Source organism: Lissotriton helveticus, chromosome 5_1 (genome assembly GCF_964261635.1).
Source record: "Lissotriton helveticus chromosome 5_1, aLisHel1.1, whole genome shotgun sequence".
In the NCBI taxonomy this organism is placed as follows: domain Eukaryota; kingdom Metazoa; phylum Chordata; class Amphibia; order Caudata; family Salamandridae; genus Lissotriton; species Lissotriton helveticus.
Genome location: NC_136065.1, coordinates 2,104,623,533 through 2,104,649,704, shown reverse-complemented (window position 1 = coordinate 2,104,649,704; position 26,172 = coordinate 2,104,623,533). Strand labels below are relative to the sequence as shown.

The window sequence follows — 26,172 nt, the reverse complement described above, 5'->3', positions numbered from 1 at the left end:
GAAAAATCAGCTCGAAGGAGGGTGCAACCGCGCAAATCAAACGCGGTATCACAATTATACCTTTACAAACAACGTTCGTCTAAAAAATCTAAAAACTCTTATTGGTCAAAAGTTACGAAGGGCAAGGATAGACCCTGCTGCCAAGGATGAACTGAGGTTGCTAAAACGTGACCGCAGGAGGCTGATCTGGCGACTCAAGCGTGAAGCAGAAGAGGCCCTGTGGGCCAAACTCTTACATGACGCCAAATCTAACAACAGCGCCCAATTCTGAAGAAAGATCAATAACCTGGCTTCAGTGCGGAGTCAAGGTATCAATTCCCACGTTCTAGAAGATGTCTGGGTAACCTTTCTTAGCTCGCACTTCAATTGTACTTACACCAACATCCAAGTAATGCTTAAACCCATAAGCGACTCAGAGGATCGTTTAATACCACGTCATGAATGCCTCGACCTTTTGCAACTAGACCAGTCAATTGTAATTAAGTGTGCACTGATCTGTAATAGAATCTCAAAGGGAAGACGTGAGGGGGCACCGGGACCAAACGGGATACCCCCCATTCTGTTCAAGGAAGATCCGGACTATTGGGCAGCCGCCCTTAATCCAATGTTCGTTAAGATTCTACAGACATCACTAATTCCTTTATCGTGGAGGGGAGCAATTATCTCTCCTATCTTTAAAAAGGGAGACAAAAGCGACCCAAAAAATTATCGGCTAATAGCCCTGCTTGACAATGAGGCAAACTACTTTGCGGGTCTGCTTCTAGAAGAATTATCATCTTGGGCAGCCGACGTTTCAGCAATCCCATACAACCAAACAGGTTTCTGCAAAGGTATGGGCACCTCTACTAATATTTTAGCACTCTCTTTATTAATTGACGCAGCCCTAGAAGCGAACCATCCACTCTTCTTGTGTTATATCGACTATAGCTCAGCTTTTGACCATGTCAATAGAAACCTACTGTGGGAAAAGTTACAGAAGCTGAACATTTCTCCGCAGCTTTTAAACCAACTAATTCTTTTACATAGCGAGACATGGGTGCAAGTTAGGCTGGGCACTGGTGACTTTCTTACAAAAAAGATCCCTACATACACAGGAGTAAAACAGGGCTGTGTACTGGCCCCAACACATTTTAATCTTTTTATGGGAGAGCTACATTCGTTGCTGAATGAATGCAACTCGCACGCCCCAAAGTTAGGGGGCTCACAGATCTCTAATTTATTCTACGCCGATGACTTACTACTCATCAGCCGGACCCCTGTTGGCCTCCAGCGGCTGCTGGATATTACCTCAAGATACTCTGCGGCGAATATGCTTACCATCAACCGCGAAAAATCAAAAGTTATGTGCATTAACCTCTCCAAAAAGAAATCAACACGAAACTGGCTTTTGTCATCTCGAAAGCTAGAAATGGTCCGTGAATATCGATACCTGGGAGTTATTATTAACCACAAGGGAAATTTCGTGCCACAGTGCGAAGCCATAAAAAGGAGAGGACTAACCATCGCAGCAAGTCTTGGAAATTTAAAAAATATGGTCTCCGGCCCAAGTTTACATCCGCTTATTAAGGTGATACAGGCTAAGTTAATTCCATCCATAACTTATGGCAGTGAATCTATGAGAGGGAGGGATGCTCCTCTAATAGACAGAACAGTGGCAAAAGCACTACGTATGATCTTTGGCCTCCCAAGGTATTAATCCCCTGCCCAAATGAGATTAGAGCTCGGGTTACAAAAAGAAGAGCTGGCACGCAAGGGAGCTTACATAAAAACCTGGCACAAAATAAGCAGGGGAGACTCGAATACTCTAAACGCTCTCCTGTGGAAGGAACTTCAAAACAAAGAAACATGCTTGGCAAGGCGGTACCTGGAGGCTGCTATCGAGGACCTTGGCTTACAGCAACTCTGGGATCTTCCATGCTCTACAGCAGTCTTTAATAAGGTGGTCAACAAGACAGTCCGGAAGGAATCACTGTTGCAGGACAAAGCCTCCCTATCAGAGCGGGCTCACGGCTGGCTTACGCTCCAATCGTATACTACGTCCTTGCCTCAAACCTATCTTCAGATCGGTTTTACTAAAAAAATAAAAGAGAAGTTCCTGAAATTTCGCCTAGGTCTCCTGCCGTCAGCGGCCCACCTACCTCATTGGTTACGGCAACACTTACCAACAACATGCCGTCTTTGCGGGAAGGGCAAGGAAAACATTGTTCACTTGATCACCACTTGCACCAAGCTCGCCCAAGATCGACGCGTCTTCCTGCGACCACTTTTTAATATTCGCAACATACGAACCTGTAGGCAAGCAGCCCTTGCCTGCTTTAAAGGAGACAACATCCAGCTGAGCTGCAGAATGGTAAAATTCCTTGAAAAAGCGGAGGCCTGCTTTAAAACTTTGAAGGAAACTGAACAAATTCACCAGCACCGTAAAAAGTCTAAAGGTTGAACCCCATGGATCCCCTGAGGATCAACCACCAGAGTGTCACCCTGACTTTCCCACATATCGACCAACAATAATTATAAATTGGGACACTCTGTACTGTTATTATAACTTAACATCGGCACTTTTTTATTCCTCCCTTTAGCCGGCATTGATGGAGAACCTTTCTTGGTTTTTAAATTTCTCTTTTTTATGATAAATAGACTGTTTAACTAGATCTCAAGCTTCTTTTAACTGTGTTTTTGATATTACTCCAAGCATTCTGCTTTTTGTTTTATGGACGGATCTTTTGTTATAATATGTTTAAATTTGACTTATGTTTTAGAAATTGAATCTTCCTTCCTCTATATTGCAAAGGTTTTAAATAACCATGCACAATAAAGTATCTATCTATCTAGTAGGTTCACACATGACTGTCCTCCTCTTAAAAGCCATGTTTTCAGCAGTTTCTTGAACTTCGTCAGATCCGTGGAAGCTCTCAGAGCCACCGGAAGTTTGTTCCATATTTGAGCACCCATGAGGCTAAAGGATTTACCACTTCAGCGTACCATGCGTAGCTTAGGGACTCATGCAAAGTCCGCAGAGGATGATCTAAGTACTCTCGTAGATGCGCAGCAGCGAACCTTCCCCCCCCCACCCCGAGGCAACCGGGACCCTTACCGCGGAGGGCTTTAAAAAAAGTTACCATGGCCTTGAATTTTATCCACTCCCTCACCGGGAGCCATTTTAAGGCTTTGAGATGAGAGGCCATGTGGGACCTACGTTTCAATCTGAGAATCGCCCTAGCCGCAGAATTTTGAACCACTTGAAGGCGCTGAAGGAGGAAGTCCGGTAGACCCCGGTAAAGGACATACGCATAGTCTAATCTAGACTTAACCAGCATCTAGACTACTGTCTTCCTGGAGTCCGGTGGGAGGAGTGGAAGGAATTTTCTCAGCATACAGAGTAGGCCAAAGCAGGTCCCCACCAGGGCCTGACCTTGGGAGCGCAAAGAGAGGGCATTGTCGATGTGGATTTCCAAAGTCTTCACTGTGGATTCGGCAACACCGGGGGGAGAAAATTCCTCAGATCCCTATTGGCTCCAGTTGCTCACGGAGGGCAGGCCGAAAAAAACAATCTCTGATTTATCTCATGATATATCTTGTCTCTTCTTGGCTGCACTTTGGTCTTTTGATTTCTTGTAGTCTTGCACTTTCTTTTGACCTTCTCTGTAAATATGAACGCATGATAGTCATACGGAACTTAGAGGTTGCACTAACTTCATTCGGTTATTTGAAATTTTCACAATGGATGAAATGAATGGGGTCTCATAGCTCAATGTTGATGATAAAGTGGTGATGGTTGTCTGTAATTCCTATACATTTTGATTATGGATGGCACAATTTGCTTATTTGTAGCCCTGAGGAAGTTAGTGGTGACTGAAACCATAGTGATGAAGCACGTGTTGGCTACTGCATTTTTCTGGACTTGTTTGGATGCTTATGGATGGAATATGAACTGAATAAAACAAGAGAACAAAAGGACACTGTATAAGTTGAAATTACTGAAATGGAAGAGAAGTTTATTGAACACTGGTGCTCTGAAGTTTTTTTTGCATATGTTATAGGGGGCTATGTCTCCCAAATGAAGGTTTTTGTGGCTGTGGCGATTTGCAATTTACAGGATATAATTGGTACACACATTTCAGCTCCAACATATAACCATGCCACTTTGTTTGTTGCTCTTCGTATACGCACCCAAGGAACCACAAACCTACACAACTGCCCAAGCGCCTGGATATCAGCATAGGTGATTAGTGCACTATACAAAGCAATATTACATAACAGGTACTGCATGCTATATAGACACTCACTCTGTTAAAGGCTTGGCAACCGTCTCTTCTGGCTTCCTCTTTTTGTGCTTGACGTGCTCTTCTTCGCTTTCAATTAAACCCTTCTTCCTCTTTTTCTTCTTCCCTGCTCTGTCCTTCAAGTCTAATGAATGGTTCTCTTGGGCAGCGAGATCTTTCTTGGTGCTTTTCAGTCCCCCTTTTGTCTTTGAGCTTTTGAGATTCTGTTCGGTCTTGATATTGGATTTGGTCTGAACTTTACTGCTGCTTTCTTCACCAACTGAGACGTCTTTGGCCTTTATTTCTTTGGTTATAAGTTTCTTGTTGGTACATGTTGGAAAAGGAAGCTTCACAGGAGAAGAGTTGGTTGTTTTCGGTTTCAGCAGCTAGTCAAAAAAGGATGGCAGTAGAATTAAAAGGGAGAAATTGATGTAAATATGTATTCACCAGTCCTGTTTAATTTATTTGGACCTTGACAGCTACAGTGCCAAACAGAGAGAGGTGCATCTTCATAGTCAAGCACACCAAGAGATACTCAGTCATTAACTACCTCAGTGAACTTGCATTTCTTGTGAAAACTGTCACATTAGGTTCACAAGTCAACAGAACATAATCATCCACAACCTGAGCGATGCAATGGCATTAGCAACGAAAGGTTTCCACATTCCACTTTAGAGTCAGTTTTTAAACTGAACATCTCAAAAAGTCAGTAGACAATTAACCCAGCACTGAATCCAACTATGCTGATGGTGTCAGTGCTAAGAATTGTGGAGCTTTAGAAGAGAAGTGGTGGGCTTTACATACTACTAGAAGCAAGATGTACAGACCCCATCAGAATTTTTCTGTGTTGCGAACGCGTTGAGATAAATGATTCAAAGGGAGAGCTCTCCAATTAAGAGGGGGAAGTGGGGAGGATGAAGGGCTGAAATGTGGGCAATGCCAGTCTGGTTAAGGGATACAATGAAGGTCCAAGCTGGCTGAACGCATATTGCGACTGATGGTGTATAAGTTTAATGATAAAGATTGTGCCATGGGTAGCCTGAATGCTAAAATGACAAGACTGTAGAAGAAACTGTGCTATGTAGACAAGCAAGCAGTGTGGTGTCTATATGTGGAAATCAGGGAATGCCTAAGGAAGTTGAAAGTGTTTACAAGTCAAAGTGAATGACTTGACTGAACGGAGTGGAACAACCAAGTATGGATATGACATCCAAGAAACTGTTACAGTTGTCAATTTTACTCATGACAAGGCTGGTAAGACCAACAAGGAAGCAATGCCGCAGACCTAATATTCGGGACTTACAATATCACGGTCCAGGAAGATAGAAGTTCTTTGTGCCTTGTGCTGGAATAAAAGAGCAAGAGAATACTCCTGGAAGCAGTACATAGGTACATGGTTCCTTGGCCTAAATAGCTGGAAAAGGGTTATAAGAATTAGATGCTAGGCAGAGTGGAGTTTGAAGATGCAAAGGAGCCTCCACTGTCAGATAGCTGGTTCGCAATCTGACACTCAAGACATTTGGTCAGGGGAGAGAGGAGCAAAAGACAATACCAGAGTGTCATCAGCATATATCCTGTTTTAGAGGGTAGGAAGTGATTTAGCAAAGATGTACACTGAATAAATAGAAGGGGCTGCAGGACTGAGCCTTTGGAGGTATTTACTGGTAGGTGGGAAAAGCGAAAAGCACCAAGAAACATGAAACGAGTGATTACCATAGCCAACCTGATGTAGGAAATCCATAAGGGCAACAAGAAGGAACAGTTCTTGTGTTACAGGAACACAATTCAATCACTGGTAAAGTGCGAAATGGGATGAAAGGTACTGGGGCACAAAATAATTACTGAAGCAATATGGAGCTCTGCTAAATTGGGCATGTGAAGAGAAGCAGATGTGAGGTGGCAGGTAAGGAGGCCCAGACTTTGAAGTTGAAGCAGCACCTACCGTAAGGAACAGCAAGAGCCAGTGATCCAACATCAATGGCAATGACAATAAATAAATGTGCTGACGGTAAATTCAACCCATTTTTATTTTATTCATGAAAGCGGTTTACAAGTTGCCACAAGTTGTGGTTCTTTACTAAAACATTACAGAATTTATCTTGGATACAAAGACGCTTTGTGGTAAAAGAAAAACGATGTTTCACGAGTAAGTAAATATTTTGGAACACGCAAATCAAATATAATAACACAATATTTGAGGCTAATGTGGCAGAGTTAAAAAGTGCAACTTACCTGATGTTTTACTCAGTTTCGCATATTGAATGAGGAAGTAAAGTTTGATATTGTCAAAGTTTTACTTGATGTGGTTTTAACATAGTTTTTGTCACTACACGCCATTAATCCATGCACTCTACCCCAAGCTGTACAGGAATGTATTATGCATTGACTTACCACTTGTAAAGCCTTCCAGTTGGAGGAAAACTCCTGTGGGGCTTTTGGCGGCAGGAGGGCTACTGTTTTGGTGTCAGATGGTTCTTTCCCAGGGTCTTTCTTCACTGTGTGCTTCCAAAACCTCTTTTTCTTCTGCTTGAGGAGTTTTGGTTTATTCGATAATGCTGTTTCAGTGCTTGTTGTAGGTATGGTGTCTGTTATTTTTGCCATTCCGTCCTGACAAATCATCAAGTACTCAAAATTAAGCACGATTACTTCTATAAAATAAATGTAGATCCATAATCAGTGGTCAAACAGACAGTATACAAACAACATTTCAGAAAACATGACTGTTTCATTTAAATACTGAACAAAGGCAGGCAACAAATAACCAGAGTCGCCAAATGGCAGTCCACCAACAGCTATTGTCGACCTACCAGCAAACAAAATATTGCCAGTTCCATCCTATATCCGCGCTCATTGTCAAGGAAGAGTTGATCAGTGACTGCTGAGCTCCCAAACTGCAGGCTAGTTTCCTCCAGTGACCATGTCACTATAGCCCAAAAGCAGACCGGTGCAAGTCACTTTCCCCCTGCAGCAGTCTGTGCCCACAACCAATGCCTAATAAGCAGATCAGTGACAGCTATAGTCATCCAAAATAAAATAAGTAACCATCAATGTAGTCCAAGAGCCGATCAGGGACAGCCACTAATGCTTCACAAAAACTATAGACTACGGCTGACCACAGGTTCAGCACTTCTATCCCAGTAATGCAATTTATAAGAGTCCTGTGCAATCCACCTCTGAGACCCGCCGCAGTTGGGCCTCACTGAAGTTCAGACAAATCGGTTTGAGATCATGGAGGGTGCACCAAGAAGGAAGTCACACTTTGTTAGGTAAGTCCTTTTACATTTTTAGGTCGAGGTAATATCCGGTCTGCCGAAGGCAGAACCGGAAGTACCGAGATTTAATGTTTCTTAGTGTGGACTATTTGTCCCGCCTCTGTTTTTGCCTCTCTCCCATTGGCTGGCTTCCTAAACGGAGGCCAGCCATTGGAGGAGAGAGCTGTCCCTCCGAATAGGCTCCGTCTTTTTCGGATTTGGGGGCGTACATTTTGCTGTTCTTTCGCCAGTGACGTCACCCGTCACTCAGAACAACAAAACACACGCCCCCGAATGCGAAAATTACCATGCTTTCTCCGAGGCATTTCTGCTTTGCCTCGGAGAAAGACGGTGGTGGTTTCCAGAGCTGCTCTGCTCGTCCCCCCTCCCTCCGCCCGCAGCTCTCCTCTGTCCCGCACCCCCCCCTCTGCCCGCAGCTCTCCTCCGTCCCGCTCCCTCCGCCCGCAGCTCTCCTCCGTCCCGCTCCGCAGCTCTCCTCTGTCTCACTCCCCCCTCCCTCCGCCCGCAGCTCTCCTCCGTCCCGCTCCCCCCCCTTCCTCCGCTTAAGAGATTCAACAACGGTAACTCGGGCTACAGCGCAGAACTCGCTACAACTCCATGTTAAATTAAGCAAACCTTATCTACAATCTCGTTATTGTCATTGAGAAGTTTTATTCTGATGTGACTTCCATTTGTGTGGGTATCCAAACTATTTTATAATCCAAATAATACACTGTTTAAATTGTATGTTTAAATGTTGGTGGAACCCACTTTCCTGACTCCTTTAGGCGTTAATAAAAGCAGAGGCCTGCACGGACGTGCGTGGTTGCCGCGATATCTAATCATTTCCGCTTTGTGAGAAGTAGACGAGGGGCCAACCCGGTTCCCTCTGGCAGGCCTCCCGGAGCCACAGCTGTGCATTGCATTAGTTTGCGAGTTAATATTTGCCCTGTGCGTGCACCCCTCCCTCGCCTTCCACCCAGACTTGCAGCCTGTGCCCTCGAGCGTGGCGAGTGACACTCCCCAGGTGGGCACGTCTTGCTGGTGATGAAAAAGAAGCGGCGAAGTACAAAGGCGGCCTCTGAAATATTAATGCGCCTCTTTTGAGGCCTTCTTAGAGACAGTGCTCATCCTCGAGGGGCTTACAACGACACGGGCCTCTGAAATATTCATGCCGCCTCTTCCAGTCACGAGGCTGCAGACAATGGGACTTTCTTTCCTAAGGGGCTCATGTCGAGGTAGGCCTCCCCCAGCAGACAGAAGACAGACCGCAGACGTTGCACTCTTGCACTAACGGTGTTTAAAGCTTCGTCTCGCTGGCACCATTGACACCTTGCAGGCTGCTAGCTTCCCCCTCCCCATGACACCTGGTAGCCAAGGTAAAGACATCCGGCGACTGCAGACTGCCAGGGAGCGCTGACACTGCTTCTAGAGGCATCGGCCTTCAAGTAGGGACACAGTATGGCTCACTCCTAGCCAGAGAAGCCACGTGAATATGAAACACCCTGCCTCTGGGCTTATGGGCCACTACCGTGCATCATAGCTCCAACTCAGAGCTGGGAGCCCTTCTCTTTGGAAGAATCTTAAAGTAATCTCTCTTTGCAGCCCGCTCTCACCTTCTGCGGGGAGTAGCTCTCCACACCTCTTGTTCTCGCTCTACTCCTTGCTTCTTAACCCAGCGTCCCCCATCGTTACCTCTAGGGTCAGGCTACCTGGCGGTAGCGGACTGAGATTTTGCACCAAGCCTTGTATTGGTGCTTATCCTGGACAGTTTGATACATTTTTACATCTTGTCAGTCTATTTTTACGGCTGGTGAAATGTATTATTTATATATAATGTGCTACTTCTAATGTAAAGGCCTCTAACACCTTCTAGTAATGTCCGCACTATATATAACCACATAAATAAAATAGGTGTGAGGGCAGTCCTTAGCTCGGGAAAGTGCTAGGCCAAATCCCACCCAGAGAGTGAGTGCTGTGCAAAGAATGACCAGTGGTGCAGAGAAGGGAGCACTGGAAGCAAGAGGAGGGCAAAACATATCTATGAAAATAAAAGCTTCACAAATAAGCAAGTAACACTGTTGAACATAGTAAAGAGACAGTAAGCAGCGTACGATATTTAGAATTAACTAATACAAAAACTTTTATCAAGTGATTGAAATAGAAGACAAAAACACAGAAATCCTCCTGCCCTTAAAGTGAAATACATGCGCCTCACGGTAACCACAGGGGGGCAATAATTGATATTATGATGGACGAAGGCTGCAGTTATGGGCAAATCATTTCTGATGTGTACTGGGTTCCATTATGAGTGATGGTATGCCGTTAGGGTGAGCCACGTTAAGGGTGAACCAAGATGGGTAATTTATGGTATGGTAAAGAATGAAAGTAACTTTTGTGTATGAGGTTCTATACAGTGGTGGTCCAGAATAAATGGAGGGTTATATAAGGATCAGGGTATGTTTATAGATGTGGATCTAAAAGTCCTTTATGAACGTAACTTACATTTCTTGTGAACGTAAAGTACAGAGGGACCTTGCCGGATCTGGGTGGGAAAAGAATCCCAGATCCTTAGTTCCTAGCAGAAAGCCAGACGTCTTCCTATTTTTGGGAAGGAGGATGAATATGTGTCATGCCTGCGTTGAAAAATTCTACTACATCTGTCACAGAAGTGGTTGCTGAAACTTTTCCTAACTAGTAACGTCCCTGCAACATTTTCATAACAGTCCATCATATGCCGTACACGACACTCCACTGTATCACTTCAACACTAAGATCATGTACAGCATTAACCTGCTTGCCAGGCTGAAAGCAGTCATCAGTCGCCAAGAAGCATATTGGTAAAGTCCATGTGACACATCTGTCACCCACTCACATACAAACACTAACTCTTCATAAGAATAAGTACATGCTAGCAAATAACTAACACAGCTACTTATGGGCGAACCGTTAGTTCAATAGCAGATAAGCGCAGTCTTCATGATGCAGAGTAGTGAGTGCAGAGTGAGTGTGCAGAGCAGTGAGTGCAAGTGCAGAGTGCTGTGTGCTGTTGAGTGCAGAGTGCTGTGTATTGGCAATGTAAATGACAATGCCATTTATTTATGATTTAAAGAGAAAAAAAAATGTCATGAGCAATGCCAATAGCTCTACCTTTAATGATGCCGAGACCATTGCATTGTAAATGCTTGTTTATTCTTCTTAGTAACACAAATGATAGGACATCAGTCAACGCGTTTCGTTCCTATCAAAGGAACTTCACCAGGGCTACATATTTAAGGTGAAATATTCCGAAGCATCAAGTGCTAGAATCCAAATTTATTTAAAAGAAGAAGCCCCACAATAGGGGTTATGAAGTAGTAAACTCCAGCCACGATAATGTGGAAACTCTGTAAGCTTACACCATCGCCGGGCATACCTGCCGTTTTGAAGAAGGTGAGTTTTCAGATTATCGTGGCTGGAGTTTACTACTACATATTTCTGTGAAAGCTGGCCTGTACACCGGGTTATGTGTATATTTCCTTAAATAACATCACACATTGTTACCTCATAGATTGACTAACACCATAGTATGTAAGTTTATGAAACTTTTTTTTAATTCTTTTTTCTCGCAAAATTAATATAGTTTTCTTCTTTTTACAGTTTGTATACTTTTTTTTAACAATAATTCATAAAATTCAAGACATATATATACAACCAATCATTATGGCTTCGTATTTACAATGATACATATTCAAGTACATATATCAGCAAATGATTATCATCGCCAAATACAAAACCGAATCCAACGCGTTTCGGCGAGTGGCCTTCGTCAGGAGTTCTGTATTCTCACTTCATGATTAAATACTGTTATCATTAATAATCAGACTTAGAATGTAAGGATCAATTTCACGTCACGATCGGTCCTGCGTGGTGCTGTGTGCTTCCGTGACACTGACCTCTATCTGATGGTTTTGGATATTAATAATTTCGTGTTCGTGTTCGTCCTAAAGGGCTAAGAAGGACAGCTGAATGTTGATCAGGGTGACATAAGTAAATGCTGAGAGGTCGGCAGCCTGTGATTGACCCTTCTTAAAAGCTTGGGGAATTTCTGCAATTTTACTTGCTGATTTAACACCGGTCTACTTTAATGATGCCATCTTGGTTTAGGAAGCTGCAAGGTCCCGTCTTGCCCGTACCGTTGTTTACTACTACATAACCTCTAATGTGGAGCTTCACCTTTTCAATAAATTTGGATTCTAACACTTGATGCTTTGGATTTTATTTATTTTTGACATTTATAAAGCGCAAGCAAATGCCCGTGGGCGTCTCGGCGCTAAAGATTCAGAACAAGATTCGGGCCGGTTACTGGTCGAACAGCCATGTCTTCAACAGTTTTCGAAACTGCAAAAGAGTTTGGCTTAACCGAATCTGGATTGGGAGAGCATTCCAGAGTCTGGCTGCTGTGACCACACATCGTCTGTCTCCCCAGGAAACAGTCTTGGTACGTGGTACCACTAGTTGACAAGATGCCGCAGATCTAAGTTGTCTTGCGGGGCAGTAGGCGGTAAGCTGTTCCGCAAGAAACTGAGGACCCTGTTTGTGTAACGCCTTATAGGAAAGGCATAAGGTTTTAAATTTGATGCGGTTCTTTATAGTCAACCAGTGATAGTTGCGGATGGTATGCGAGATTGGTTTAAATGTAGGCGTCCTGTAGAGCATTCTTGCAGCAGCATTTTGTACTGTCTGCATTTTATTGATGACCCTAATTTGTGCGTTTGCAAATAAGCCATTGCAATAATCCAATGAGGAAAGTACCAGAGTGCTGACAAGTGTTTTACCCGCACTTTCAGGTAAGTAAGGGATTATTTTTTTAATCAGTTTTAGCTTATAAAAGGCAGTAGATGCCACCTGGTTGGCATGGGAAACGAAATTTAGGTTGTCATCGAAGATGATTCCCAAGTTCCTAACCTTTGGGACCGGGATAGGCAAAGGCAAAGGCAAAGATCCCATCGATGATGGCCACCAGGAGGAGGACCAACCTGGGGAAAGTTTTCCAAAGATGACGACCTCCGTCTTCTCCGAATTTAATTTAAGGCAGTTACTAGCCATCCACTCCTTGATGGCCAGCATGCCTTCTTGGAAACGTTCTGCCACTTCTTCCCCATCATTGTTTATGGCCAGCACCAACTGCGTATCATCAGCGTAAGAGGTAAGGCTCATCCCATAAGATTTTATAACTCTAGCCAGGTCCGACACATAGATGTTAAAAAGGGATGAGCCTTGAGGAACCCCACACGGTAGAGACAGTTCAGCTGACTGAAAGGGTCCTACAGTGACTGCCTGTGTTCTTCCAGACAGGAAAGAGGCTAGCAGGTGTTTAGCTCTATCTCAAATACCCATATTTTCGACACGGTCGATCAGAATAGAATGATCAACCGTGTCGAAAGCCGCAGATAGATCCAGCAATACAAGTACCGCTGTCCCACCTTGGTCTCTAATAAGTCTAATATCCTCAGTGGCTTTTATCAGAGCGGTTTCCGTGCCGTGAAGCTTACGGAACCCGAACTGCGTGTCATCCAACAGGTGGTGTTCTTCAATATATTCAGAGAGCTGAGAATTCATTGCTCTCTCTGCTATCTTGGCCATAAAAGGCAAACTGGCTATTGGCCAATAGTTCTTTAATTCATCCTTGTCCAACTGTGGGTTTTTTTAAAGCGGTTTGAGAAGGGTGTTCTTTAGCATATTAGGATATATCCCTGATATGAACATAACGTTACATATTTGCGTGATCACCGGTGTTATTGAGTCGATTACGGGGAATAACACTTTAGAAGGAGAGGGGTCTAGAGCAGAGCCAGTTTTTAGGTCTCGCCCTGCTGTCGCAAAGCGAGACTATTGTAATCATTCCGGCTTTCAAGGACTAAATAGGAGAGAACAAGAGACTGGCACGTGCACGCAGCAGCCTGCCGGAATCGGATCAGGTCAAGCGCGTCAACACGCGCTCCGATTCAGGCTCTTCACAACACATGCACAACACACATACAGCCCCCCCCCGCCGCGCATACACACACATACAGAACCCCCGCCGAGCATACACACACGCACGCACACACATACACAGAGAACCCCCCGGCGCTTACACACACATCCCCTACCTCGTCTCGGCGTCTTCGCGCTCCCTTACCCCCGCTCCGCTCCTCTGGTGCGCGCACGCCACTGGTCCTTCTTCTGTGTCTATGATGTAGATCTCCCATGAAGTGTTAACGCTGGAGTACGCAGGAAGAAATCAGACGACGACTAGGTCTCGGACACGTCTCCTTATTTCCGGATGACACAACACACACGTGAGGTAATCTACTCTCTCGCCTCGACCGTCTCATAATCGTGACGCACGCAACCTCGTATACATATGTCACGCAGCAGCATCTTATTGGCAGTTGATGAGCCGGCCGGCAACACTGCTTGGGTGGCAGGCTTGTTGTGCCAGACACCATGGGGCGTGCTGGGGGTTGTAGTTCACAAGTCGGAGAAATCTACTTTTCATTCCATGGGCGCACAGGCATGAGGAGGTGAGGCTGAGACTGCAGCTCCCGGCATACCATTCGCCACGAGTCCTGGGAGCAGTGAGTAATAGAGCATGTTTTGCAGCCGGGCTCATGTGTAGTTGCAGCAGGGATCGGTGTGTGACCGGGAGGAGTGTTTATGTACTTCGGTGTCTGCGTAGCAGGTGAGACGACTGCTCTGCGGGAATGGAATGAGTATCACATTAAACTTCTACTTGTAAGTAAAAGGCAGCGAAAGGTACTTCTTTTGGAGGTTGGCATAGGCTTTTGATGCCCGGACTGTCACTTCTGCACATGACAGCCACATAGAAGAAGCGAGTCAGATGTCACGCTGTCTATTGGTAGTAAATTAAGTCATTACCCAACCTGCTCTTTGTATCATCCGAAACTGCTGCTAGTTCCTTTTACTTCTGGGCAGTCACGTGCGCCCTATTTTAATACTTTGAAGTACTCACGACTGCGGTAATCCTGATCGCTAGACTTTAAAGATGGTCGGTCCGAATTTGATTTCACTCTGGGCTCTAGGACAGACGTCTCGCTGAACTCGTATCCTTGGAGGTCTGGCGATCTCCGTTAACTAGACGAGGGTCTTCCTCAACTCTAGGTGGGTTCGCCCCAAATTCTTGTGCGACTCCTAACCTCTGGGGGGGGAGGTGGAGGAACATCCTGAAAACATTGGGGGTAATTCCTGCATTCTATAAGGGAAATGCATCCTTAACTCAAGGATGTATGTATATGCTTTCTGAACTTCAAGGCGCACGCCCGGTTCTAGCGAGTGGGCCAGGCCCACCCAAAGAACCTTTTATTCTCCCAGTCTGCGGAAGAGGCAATGAGGACGGCCAAAATATTGTTATGCTTTTTCACTTTGTTTACAGTAATTATCAATCTGGGGTAGCGTTGTCACCTTGTTATGTTAGTTGTAACTATGTAAGCTGTGTACCCAGACATGTTTTCAATTGTTTTAATCATTTGGTATTCTGAACAATGCAATGGTGTAAGGAGTGTGGGATCTTTTGCTTTTATTTAAGCTCTGTAGAGGTTGGTATCTCCCTAGTTTGTGCTTTGAGCTACTGCAGAAGTAGGTGATTCTGATGCTTTGTCGCTGAATGCTTTCTTTACAATAGCCTGCGCTCTGCATCTGCTTAATATAGGGAACATACTGTCGCTTCCGAGAATGCCTTATAATTTACTGCCAGTACCCTCAATCAATAATAAAGGTATCACTTCATACTCCACTGTATTATAATGTGAAAAATAGTTTATTTCAAAATCTACAGTTGTGAAAAATAGGTAATATGGACAGGTGAAATATCCCACTACAATACAACACTATTGTTTCTTATACATTCATGGAACTTCTTGAGGCACTTTTATAGTGAGGTTGTTGAAACGTAATTACCATACATACTCCAGTAATGTTCTTTAAGTATTTATTAAGTTGAAGCAGATGACCACCGACCCATACAGGCAGCTGGGCATAACTGATTCCAAATTCGAAATATTCCCCACAGCCCAAGGTTGTACATTCTGCTGTCATCAGTGACCGCTTAGAATGATACAGTCTCCCAGCCTATGATGACCAAGACCAGATTCCAACCCAAGGAACACAATGCTGGACAACAGATCATAACATAGATCGGATACTGTGATAACTTTTTAAAAAATTGTTCAAGCTTCTAATGGTAGCCCTCAACTGGACAGCAGTTATTACTATTGTGGCTTTGCTATTTATTACTTCCTAAAAAGACTACATACCACTCCACAACATAAACTATCATTCCACATAAATACACTCCAAAACACAGAATCCTACTCCACAATTGCAAAACACTCAGTACCACAGTATTACTATCCACATAATTCCACAATGCACCATGTCCCATTATTCCAATACACAAATGCCCTCCGCACCACAGTTAGTAAAAAAAGATTGCCATTTACATTGCCAATAGCTCCAGCAAATACAAGACCTATTGCATAAGTACGAAACGTTGCCATTTACAATGTCAGCAGCTCCAAACTCCAACAAATGCGAGACCTATTGCATTTCCAATGCTTGTTATCTGTTTGATGATATCAGTTATATGTGACTCATTGATTTCTTTGAAATGCTTTAGACTATGGTTAAAAGGGATGTTGCTAACCAACAGAGTGACTGGGTTGTCCTTGTAAATGTAAATGTATTGCGACTTATATAGCGCACGTATCACCCGAAGGCATCAAGGTGCTTGCCTTGGGAACCCGTCCTGGCTTTTTCCCTGTGAGATAACCCCTACTGGGTATCCCCAGGGTGAAAGCCAGGCATCCCGCAGCGGGGTGAGCCGCCGTAGTGGAGATTAAGCAACTATTGCCCAGAGTTGCAGCGTGGGACCCCATGATTAGAATAGGCACCGAGGCGAGAATTATCGAGTCCGTGGACATTTTGGGCTCAGGACCCTGCCGCGTCGGGAATTGATCCCTGGTCCCGGGCCAGACATCTGCATCAGAGTCTGCCGCTCTAATCAGTGAGCCACACTCCTCCACTCCTCCTTAGATGAGAAGTCAGAATATATATCATTCACTTTTGCATAAAAGTAGTTGGCCAAGGCGTCACATAAGGCTTGTGAGGGAGTAGGAGCAATGTCAGGCGCTTGCCCTTCTAACTGCTTCACTACTTCGTATAACTGTTTATTGGAGTTCTTTGAAGTTTCTATTTGATCACTATAGAACTTCCTTTTAGCCTCGACAATCATTTTTTTATATTGTGCGAGTTCTTCCGTGTAACGCGTTTTGTTTTCCAAGCTATAAGTCTTGCGCCAGTGTCTTTCATGGTTCCTACATTTTTGTTTTTGTTCTCTGAGAGTTTCAGTATACCAGGGCGCAGATGGCGAAGACCTGTTTTTTTTAATTGATTTTGTAGGTACCGCTAAATTGGTCGCGTTGCTTATCCATTTCGTATATTGATCCATTGCTAAATTTGGATCAGTGGAGATCTCTGGGCGTGTACTGTTCAAAAGCGTTCTCAATTGAGTATTATCAGTGTCTTTCCAGACCTTAAATGGTCCTTGACTATTTACAGCCACCTTCTTTGCAGGGGGATGATTGATTAATATTGTGCAAAGAATAGCATGATGGTCGGACCATGTAAGCGGGAGAATGTCTTGTATGTGAACCTCTTTTAAATTGGAAAAAATACCATCCAATATATGGCCAGCGTCATGCGTGGGTGAGGTGACCAACTGAGATAGACCTAGTGTTTCCATGTCTGTTAATAAGGCTTGTGTTTCGTTGTTGTCGATTTTTTCTAAATGAAAATTTAAATCACCTAAGACCATAAAAGAGTCCTCAATCACTAGGGACTCTAATATGGTGTTCAGGTTTGAAAGAAACTCTGAACGCGCCCCCGGAGGTCTATATAAGAGTACTCCTTTTAGATTGTAGGAAGGAGTCAGCATAATAGAGAATTGAAGAGCTTCACATGTCAGGGAAGGCACCGTGGAGGTCCGTACTTTAAATATATTGCGAGAGATTATGGCCAAGTTGCTGCCCTTCTTTCCCTGTCTGTCCTGTCGATGAACCCTGTAACCTTTAGGTACTGCGACCACTAGATCGGGATCGGACGCCTTATCCATCCAGGTCTCGGTGACAAAGAGTATATCTACGTTCCTGTCGGTAATCAGATCCGCTATATCTTGTCTGTGTTTGCCCAGGGAGCGTGCATTAACCAGTGCAATGGTTATATTCGTATGTTTAATGTCGTTTGCATGCCCGCAGTATTTGACAAAGGGTAATAGAGACTTACAATAAGGACAGCTTGTTATTGGGCTCTTTAAAATGTTCTCCGGCTCTAACCTTATACAATTGTCACATGGAGCTGGTCTGAGCTGAAGTAAAGAGCTTTTAGAGTGGGGAATCTGGGAGTCTGTCCTGCCTGGGCCAGGGGTGGTGGCCCTGGGCCCGGTACCAGCGCGGACGGGCCCAGACGGGCTTGCCTTGGGCGCGCCCGCTGTGCCCGCCCGCTGCGCAGACGAGATGTGATGATCATTATATAGAGGACCGAGGAGGGCGTGAGGCAGCCAGCAGCTGGACCGCAACACTTCCCTCACCTAATATGGCGGCTAAACCCGGTCTCCCACCGCGTCAGCACCTAATCGTCTGCGCGGGGAGCTGGGTTGAAGATGCGGCGTGTAAGGTGTTTGCAGCGAAATCAGCTGTGTTCCTTAAAATTATCAAAGCAAAGTATTAAACTACAAACTAAAATACAAATGCACACTTTAAACATTGTCAGGCTAAGCCCCCGGCTTTTCGCCTCAGGGGTGAATCTTGAAGTAAAATAATTCACCTTAAATATTTAGCCATGATGAATTTCCTTTGATAGGATATCAGCCAACACGTTTCGTTCCTATCATTTGTGTTACTAAGAAGAATAAAATTAATTTAAATGGACTTACCTAACAGAGTGGGACTTCCTTCATGATCTCAAACAGCCACTAATGCCTAACCAGTAGACTGGTGACAGCCATAATAACCCACCACAGCACATATACCGTACAGTAAATGAGTGCCAGTAGTTTATGTGTGCCCCCAGTCACCAACACTTTTGCCCATTAGCAAACCAACGCTGTCGCCCTGTACCAGATCAGTAACAGCCGCTGTAACAGCGGAAGACAAACGATAATCACTGTCACAAGTGTTTGATCAGATCCAAATCACGTTGTCAAATAGTAATTCCGAGATTTCTAACGTCTGCAGTTTCTTGGGAAGGTCAAGGCATTTATCAACGAGCTTTTAAGCGTACTCGCATCACACATTGCAAAGTCTGAAAGCCAACTTCCTTTTGTATGAACGTTGCAAAAAGCAGTTTTGTCTATTTAGATTGTTTGGTCTTGAAGGCAGTTTCATTGTTGCTCCTTTTAGGGCCAAAATGCTTGTTAGGAAAGGCTGTGCTTGAGAAGAAAAAAATGGCACACTAGAAAATAAGTGGACAACAGTGTTGCCCGATAGTGGATCTAAAACGGTTGTGTTACAAAGTTTTTAAACAGTTCATGCCCCACCACTAATGGTTCCCAAGCTATTCTTCTTCTAGACCTAGGCGGCTTTGGGTTTGCCACATGGAGGGTCATTCTCAGGACTGTCTGTGTGAGGCCAGACGATGCATAAGTATAGTAAGCATGGTGTTGTGCTGGATGTTGGCTTTTTCCTGTGGTTGTCTTCTAACGTGGAAGGGATGGTTCATTGCGAACTTCTGACCTAGCCCCTTGGAGGGTGAGGAGTTTTTGGGGTAGTCTCTGTGGAGTATACAACAGTGGGGATGTGGTCATCTGACCCCCCACCTAAATGGTCACCTGTGTTGGTCTGTCTGGGGTTCCAACAGACCCCATGGTGCATGGTCTGCAACATTACTTCCTGGGGTGTTGAAGGATTTTGTGCTCGATTGGGCATGATGATGGGAGAGGGCGAGAATGCATTGATGAGTGTTTACGTTGATTCTAATGTCAGTCTGCTGGGTTGATGATCTGTGTATTCCTAGACTAAGGATTTTATTTTGGTGTCAAGGCCGGGCAAAGCAGGTCTCTCCACATCTGTGATTTGGTCAGAAGCACAATCCGCTCACCCCCTTCCCTTTCTCCCTGTACTCATACCAATCGTGTTTTTCTGGGTCCCTTTCTCAGCAGAATGTAGTTTTCCTAATGTGCTATGGGCATGTGTGTAGTTCAGTGACAGTCAATGTAGTGTGCTCCTTGGTGCTTTGTGTTCTCCTAGGCGGTCTCCGATTATAATAGTGGGTTTAATCAAAATAGTGTCTCCAAGTGGTAGTGTGCGACGTATCAACCATACCCCGACGACTGTTGGCCAGGGGCCCTGCGGGGGGAGTTAACAGGCCTCCACATAACAACTACTAGCTGCAGGCTTACTGTTTGTAATGGTCCCTCTGTGGGAGTTTTGGTGAACATGGATGTAGACAGACAGCTAGACAGAAGGGATATTCAGACAGACGTGCTGCACCTAGCCCTGGGTCGATAACTGGAGCAAGAGAAAACTCTTCTTTCATTAAACAATAGGGGAGAGCTCTGCTCTCTACGACCGGCGAGGGATTTGCTCCACTGACTGCTATTGCCGACTAGCAGTAAACAAGTGTCTGTTCATATTTACCAAGTCACAGAATAGGCACTATCCCCTTTAACCACTAACACCTACCAGTAAGATTAGTTTGACTGCTGTGATTGAAACTACACCTGGTAAGAGTAAAGTAATGTTTGACTTAATAACTTTAGAAACAGAATTTGCGTTTGACCTCTGCAGGGCCCAGAGGTTTACTAACTAGATGCTGGACCATGTATGCTTTGCATACCATTACATTTTTCTATTTTATAAGTGCAAGTTTCTACGATGTGGAGAAGTTGGCAGCATTAATCACTTGTCAAACATGAGAGAACAGATCCCGTCCGTTCTTATGCATGGACTAAAATCTCCTTACAGAAATCTGTATGTACGATAAAGCAGTTTGAAAGCATGTGTCAGGCAGCATCTCCGACCAAAGAAAAGCAGAAATTGGGATACTGGCAGCAAATAAGAACATGCAAATGAGATTGAGGCAACCAAGTCCCCGCTCAGTTTTGAAACTGAAAAGTTACTTTTGTGAGTAATTGATAAGTCAGGTCTTTGATATAATTGATAACCGAGAAGAAAAACTCGCTACAAAGTCTTTATACAGTTTGACATCAACCTGCTCACAGCAGCACTTATTACAGCGCACACCGAAACAAAGAAACTCTGTGACAGGACAGTGCCAACCAATGGCACGCGTAACTTCCAATAGCAGACCTGTTGCTACCTCTAGAGTAAGCCAGTGGCATTTACTGCCACACAACAGTAGTCCTGTATTTAGTTACATTTCCAACAGGAGACCTGTAAATGACTGGAGCAAATCGGTATCCGTGTCATGCAATAGAGGTGCTACATCTGTGCGAGACCATCTACTGTCACCCAACGGTAGGGCTCTGACCCTCGCTGTTTTCAATCTCAGCCTCAGGCTTTGTGACAGGGCAGCTCGTCAGCAGTTAGTGTCATGCAATAGAGCTCTGGCCCCTCTTTGTCCAACAGCAGACCTCTCAAGGCTCTGTGGCAGCTCAGCAGCAGTCACGTTCATTCAACAGCGCTGTGACCACCCCTGTTTCCGATAGTAGACCTCCCAAGGTTCTGCGACAGCTCAGCAGCAGTTAGTGTCATGCAATAGAGCTGTGACCATCACTGTTTCAAATAGATGCCACCCAAGGCTCTGTGGACACCAGCAGCAATAACTGTCATGCAACAGAGCTATGACCACCACTGTTTCCAATAGCAGACCTCCCAAGGCTCTGCAGCAGCTCAGCAGTCACTGTGAGAGCAGCTCAGCAGCAGTCACTGTCATGCAACAAAGCTGTGACCAACATTGTGTCCAACAACCGACCTCCAGTGGCTCTGTAGATACTCAGCAGCAGTCACTGTCGAGCAGGTCAGCAGCAGCCACTGTCCTGCAACAAAGCAACAACCGTCCTCCCGTGGCTCTGTGGAAACTCAGCAGCAGTCACTGTCATCTAACACAGATGTGACCACCACTGTTTCCAACAGCTGGTCTCCCAAGGTGTGTGGAAACTCAGAAGCAGTCACTGTCAGAGCAGCTCAGCAGCAGTCACTGTCATGCAACAAAGCTGTGACCACCACTGTGTCCAATAGCAGACCTCCCAGGGCTCTGTGGCAGCTCAGCGGCAGTCACTGTCAGAGCAGCTCAGCAGCAGTCATTGTCAGAGCAGCTCAGCAGCAGTCACTGTCATGCAACAAAGCTGTGACTCCCACTATTTACAATAGCAGCCCTTCCAAGGTTCTGTGGCAGCTCAGCACCAGTCACTGTCAGAGCAGCTCAGTTGCAGTCATTGTCAGAGCAGCTCAGCAACAGTCACTGTCGTGCAACAGAGCTGTGACCCCCTCTGTTTCCAATAGCAGACCTCCCAAGGCTCTGTGGCAGTTCAGCAGCAGTCACTGTCATGCAACAGAGCTGTGAACCCTCTGTGTCCAATAGCAGACATCCAAAGTCTCTGTGGAAACTCAGCAGCAGTCACTGCCATCCAACACAGCTGTGACCACCACTGTTTACAATGGCAGACCTTCCAAGGCTCTGTGGCAGCTCAGCAGCAGTCACTGTCAGTGCAGCTCAGCAGCAGTCACCGTCACAGCAGATCAGCCCCAGTAACTGTCATGCAACGGAGTTGTAACCACCACGGTTTACAATAGCAGCCATTCAAAGGCTCTGTGGCAGCTCAGAAGCAGTCACTGTCAGAACAGCTCAGCAGCAGTCACTGTCAGAGCAGCTCAGCCTCAGTAACTGTCATGCAACACAGTTGTCACCATCACTGTTATCAACATCAGACCTTCCAAGGCTCTGTGGCAGCTCAGCAGCAGTCACTGTCAGAGCAGCTCAGCAGCAGTCAGTGTCATCCAACACAGCTGTGATCACCACTGTTTCCAACATCAGACCGCCCAAGCCTCTGTGGCAGCTCAGCAGCAGCCACTGTCAGAGCAGCTCAGCCTAGGTAATTGTCATGCAACAGAGTTGTAACACCAACACAGCTGTGACCCCCACTGTTTACAATAGCAGACCTACCAAGGCTCTGTGGCACCTCAGCAACTGTCAGAGCAGCTCAGCAGCAGTCAGTCATGCAACAGAGCTGTGACCCCCATCGTTTACAATAGCAGACCTACCAAGGCTCTGTGGCACCTCAGCAACTGTCAGAGCAGTCAGTCATGCAACAGAGCTGTGACCACCACTGTTTACAATAGCAGACCTTCCAAAGCCCTGTGGCAACTCAGCAGCAGTCACCGTCATCCCTAACAGCTGTGATCACCACTGTTAGCCGCTGGTATCACCAAGATGAAGAACTGTGACCAATGCTACTTAGTTCAAGATCCGCGAGACACCAACGTCCACCATCGGTAGACAAATAACTCACAGGATGGCAGTGCCCAACCCGCCCCTAGCATCCTACAGTGCCTACGCACCTCCACGTCGGCTTTGCCCACCATTACCTTCTCTCCTCTCACTGCAGATCTTCCATGCTGCCGGAAGTGCATCACTCCAACAAACTTCTCCGACGGGAAACACTTACCGAGATGGGGAGAGCGACGAAGGACTAGCCAGATCAGCCGCCATCTTGGGTGAGGACGCCGTTTACGTAAGGACTGGGAGGACTACGTGAAACGTACACATAAGGAGTTCTGCTGGCCCAAATACCCCGCCGGGGACCCATTTGCGTCAAGTTTCAAGATGTCCGACAGTAGGCGGGCTGCTGTCGAGGGCCTGAAGGGCCCACCCACAAATAAGGAAGTGCCGCCTTCCTTATCTGGGGTGGTGCTGGGCGCCTCTAGGGTAACCAACTTCATAGCTGCCAAGGTTTCAGATTGCCATGTGTGACATTTGTATAACTTCCGTGAAATTATGAGTGACATTTCAACGACCATGAGTGACACTTTTTCGCAAGCAAAAATCATGCAATGAAGACGAGAGAAACCTTCTAAATATCTGAAACTACAGCCATTTGAGAAACAAATAGCTCCAAGAACTTGTTGCAGAGCACCAGAAATGGAACTAAGGGCACTAACCCTAGTGTAGTATTATGATAGAATGTATTAGTTTTAAAATGTTCCTTAATTGTTCTATTATGGAATGCTTCATGCAATGCATCCTTGTGTATATCCTGTATCTATTTGAATGTTGATGCTTGTTCCATATTCTGAAGATCAGCACACCTTCAGTTACACTGCTGATCTTCAAAAGGTGGTTGTCTAATAAATGCCTCTTCATCTTTTCCTGGATTCCTGTGGATTTACTATATAAACTTTTGACTCGTTACACCTAGTGCTACCTCCTCATGCATGCGCTCTGCGGCGCTGTGTCTCTGACAAGTTACAACATAAACAACAGACTGCATGATGCACCCAGTTCTCCCAGATGAGTGATTCGTCCCCTGCCTGGGCCGCACTACTACTAGTTTTCGCCCGCAGCGATTTATCACCACGATGTTGATGGCGATGCCTCTCATGTTGCGCGGCGGCCATGAGTCTGGTAACTGAAGTCAAGTCACTCCTGCCGGTCCAACGTGGGTTTTTGTTGCGCAGACAGCAGCACACCAGGATTTCTCGACTCTTGAGTCCGCTTCTCTGACCTGCCTACCACCTTACCTCACTTTCTCTTCCTCCAGGACGAGGCACGAGGTCACATCCGGATAAAATCCCGGGGCCTCCCACGGCGTGCCACAGCCAGTAGCAACCAATTGTATGCACTCACGTCAATCATGCAGACATAAAAAAAAACACTTACCTTATGATGCACTTTCATTTTCAGCACAAACCGGAGAGAAAAAAGAGAAAATAATGGTCGCCCTGTAGGAAAAATTAAAAGACTGCATAAAGGCCTGGCAGCTCCTTTTAATAAGCCGAGTCTGAGAGCAAACAGAGTGGGAAGGATAGAAGAGGCTGACAGTCTGTGATGAAAGGAGTGACATGGGGGGGACGAGAGAGAGAGATTTTATACTGTGAATAAAATTACACTGCGTGAAAGAGAACGCTGCCTAGGGGGGCTGGGAGAAGGAGGGCAGAGTGTGATGAAAGGAGGGCGGGGTAAGGAGCAAAAGAGGCCGAGCGCTGTGGTTTTCATACCATCTTCTAACCCTATGAGGTGCTTCAGGGAACTAGCTGATTAGAGGAAAGCAGGAATGGAAAGTAAAAATGCAGGGTATCACAAAAGGCAAGACTGAGATAAAACGGATGAAAGTGTGCCCAGTTTTTTAGGGAGACTGCAGGGGACACAGGTAGAAAAGAGACTTGAGACATAAAAAGTCCCCTCCACCCTTGAACTGTATTATTGTGGAGGGCTGTACATTACCAAAGATAGCAGAGGGAGTAGTCTGGTATTTGTCAGCACATTACACTATCAAGCTTCCAAAGGCCAATGGGTAAAGATTTGGCAACACTTTGAAATCTCCATGTCCCGTCGATATATCCGAATTGAAATGCATTAGGCTGAAGTGAATTACGGTAATTGGGCTGGTGATATGATGATTGCGCAGTTATTTGTCACTTCCAAGGCTTGGAGCCTCCAGCTGCGCGGAGATGAAAAGGCCTGTAAGCGCTGGGGGGCTGGCAGCGGAGCGGTGTGCTCTGGAGCAGAACAGAAAGCTGGGCACTCACTGCTGAGGGCAACGCTGCCCCTCCCTCTGTCTCGGACTGGTAATTGGCAGTGAGTCAGAAAGTGGCGTCTGAAAGCTCTGCTGCGCCGCGCCGGGGGCAATTTGTAATATTGTAGCACTCTGACTCCAGAGCGGAGCAGACTGTTAAATCTAAACTATTTCCTTACTGAGGCAGCTGGCATGTCTGTGGGGAGCAACAGACCCGTCGCACAAGTGCACGCACAGGCACCGGGGGCGCATGCTGGCACGCCGCATAGCCGTGTTTTAGACTGCATTAAAATGCGTGACAATGCAATTCAGTGCGGTGTTGCGGAACACCACACTGAAATGCGTTAGTGTCACACCTGATGCGTGATTCTAGGCAGGCCTGCAACTTATCATTGCTATCACTCAGTCCGTTGTGCGCATGGTTATGAGATTATATTTATCGAGTTGTCTGTGCTAGAATGCTTTTTAGGTTTCGCCTGCACCCAGCGCTTGCTTTTTAGGGCTCGCCTGCTGATGCGCTTGCGCATAGCTGGCGAAGCTCTATAGTGGCTTATCCAGAGTTTAACCACTGGCGATTCCATGTAGTGCATGTGCGCTTTTTAGGTCATTGCGCAAGCGCAAGCCCTAAAAAGCGCGTGCACAATGCCACCAGCCGCCTGCCTGCCTGCCTGCCTCGCATTACCACATCAAAGGCAGCCCAGCCTCCCTCCCACAAGCTTCTCAGCGTGCGCTCTGCATTTCTCCTCCCAGCACATTTCTCATCCCCTAATTATTCACGGCCGGCCGGCCGTACTTTCAGTTTCACGGCCGTGACTCCTTTTATGCTTTCTGATGCTTGTTTTTATAGGGGTCATCTTGTGCCTTTCCTTTCTGCTGTCCCTCCCGCACTTTTTTTTTCTCATAGGGAAAAAATATTTTCGTGTCATGC

The 26,172-nt window shown here is 45.7% G+C and overlaps 1 protein-coding gene across 3 annotated transcripts in view; it reads right to left on the bottom strand.

Annotated features, from left to right (window-relative positions):
* The window catches only part of REXO4 (RNA exonuclease 4), a 140,826-nt gene that overhangs the window by 62,101 nt on the left and 52,553 nt on the right, over positions 1 to 26,172 (bottom strand). The window contains exons 1-3 of one of the 3 annotated variants that reach the window (XM_078646126.1): positions 23,098 to 23,165; positions 6,654 to 6,910; positions 4,287 to 4,648 (exon numbers count right to left, since the gene is read on the bottom strand). In XM_078646126.1, the coding sequence (XP_078502252.1) occupies positions 4,287 to 4,648; positions 6,654 to 6,881 (590 nt within the window). In that variant the 5' untranslated portion in view covers positions 6,882 to 6,910; positions 23,098 to 23,165. The other 2 variants (XM_078646128.1, XM_078646127.1) reach the window with 2 other exon arrangements.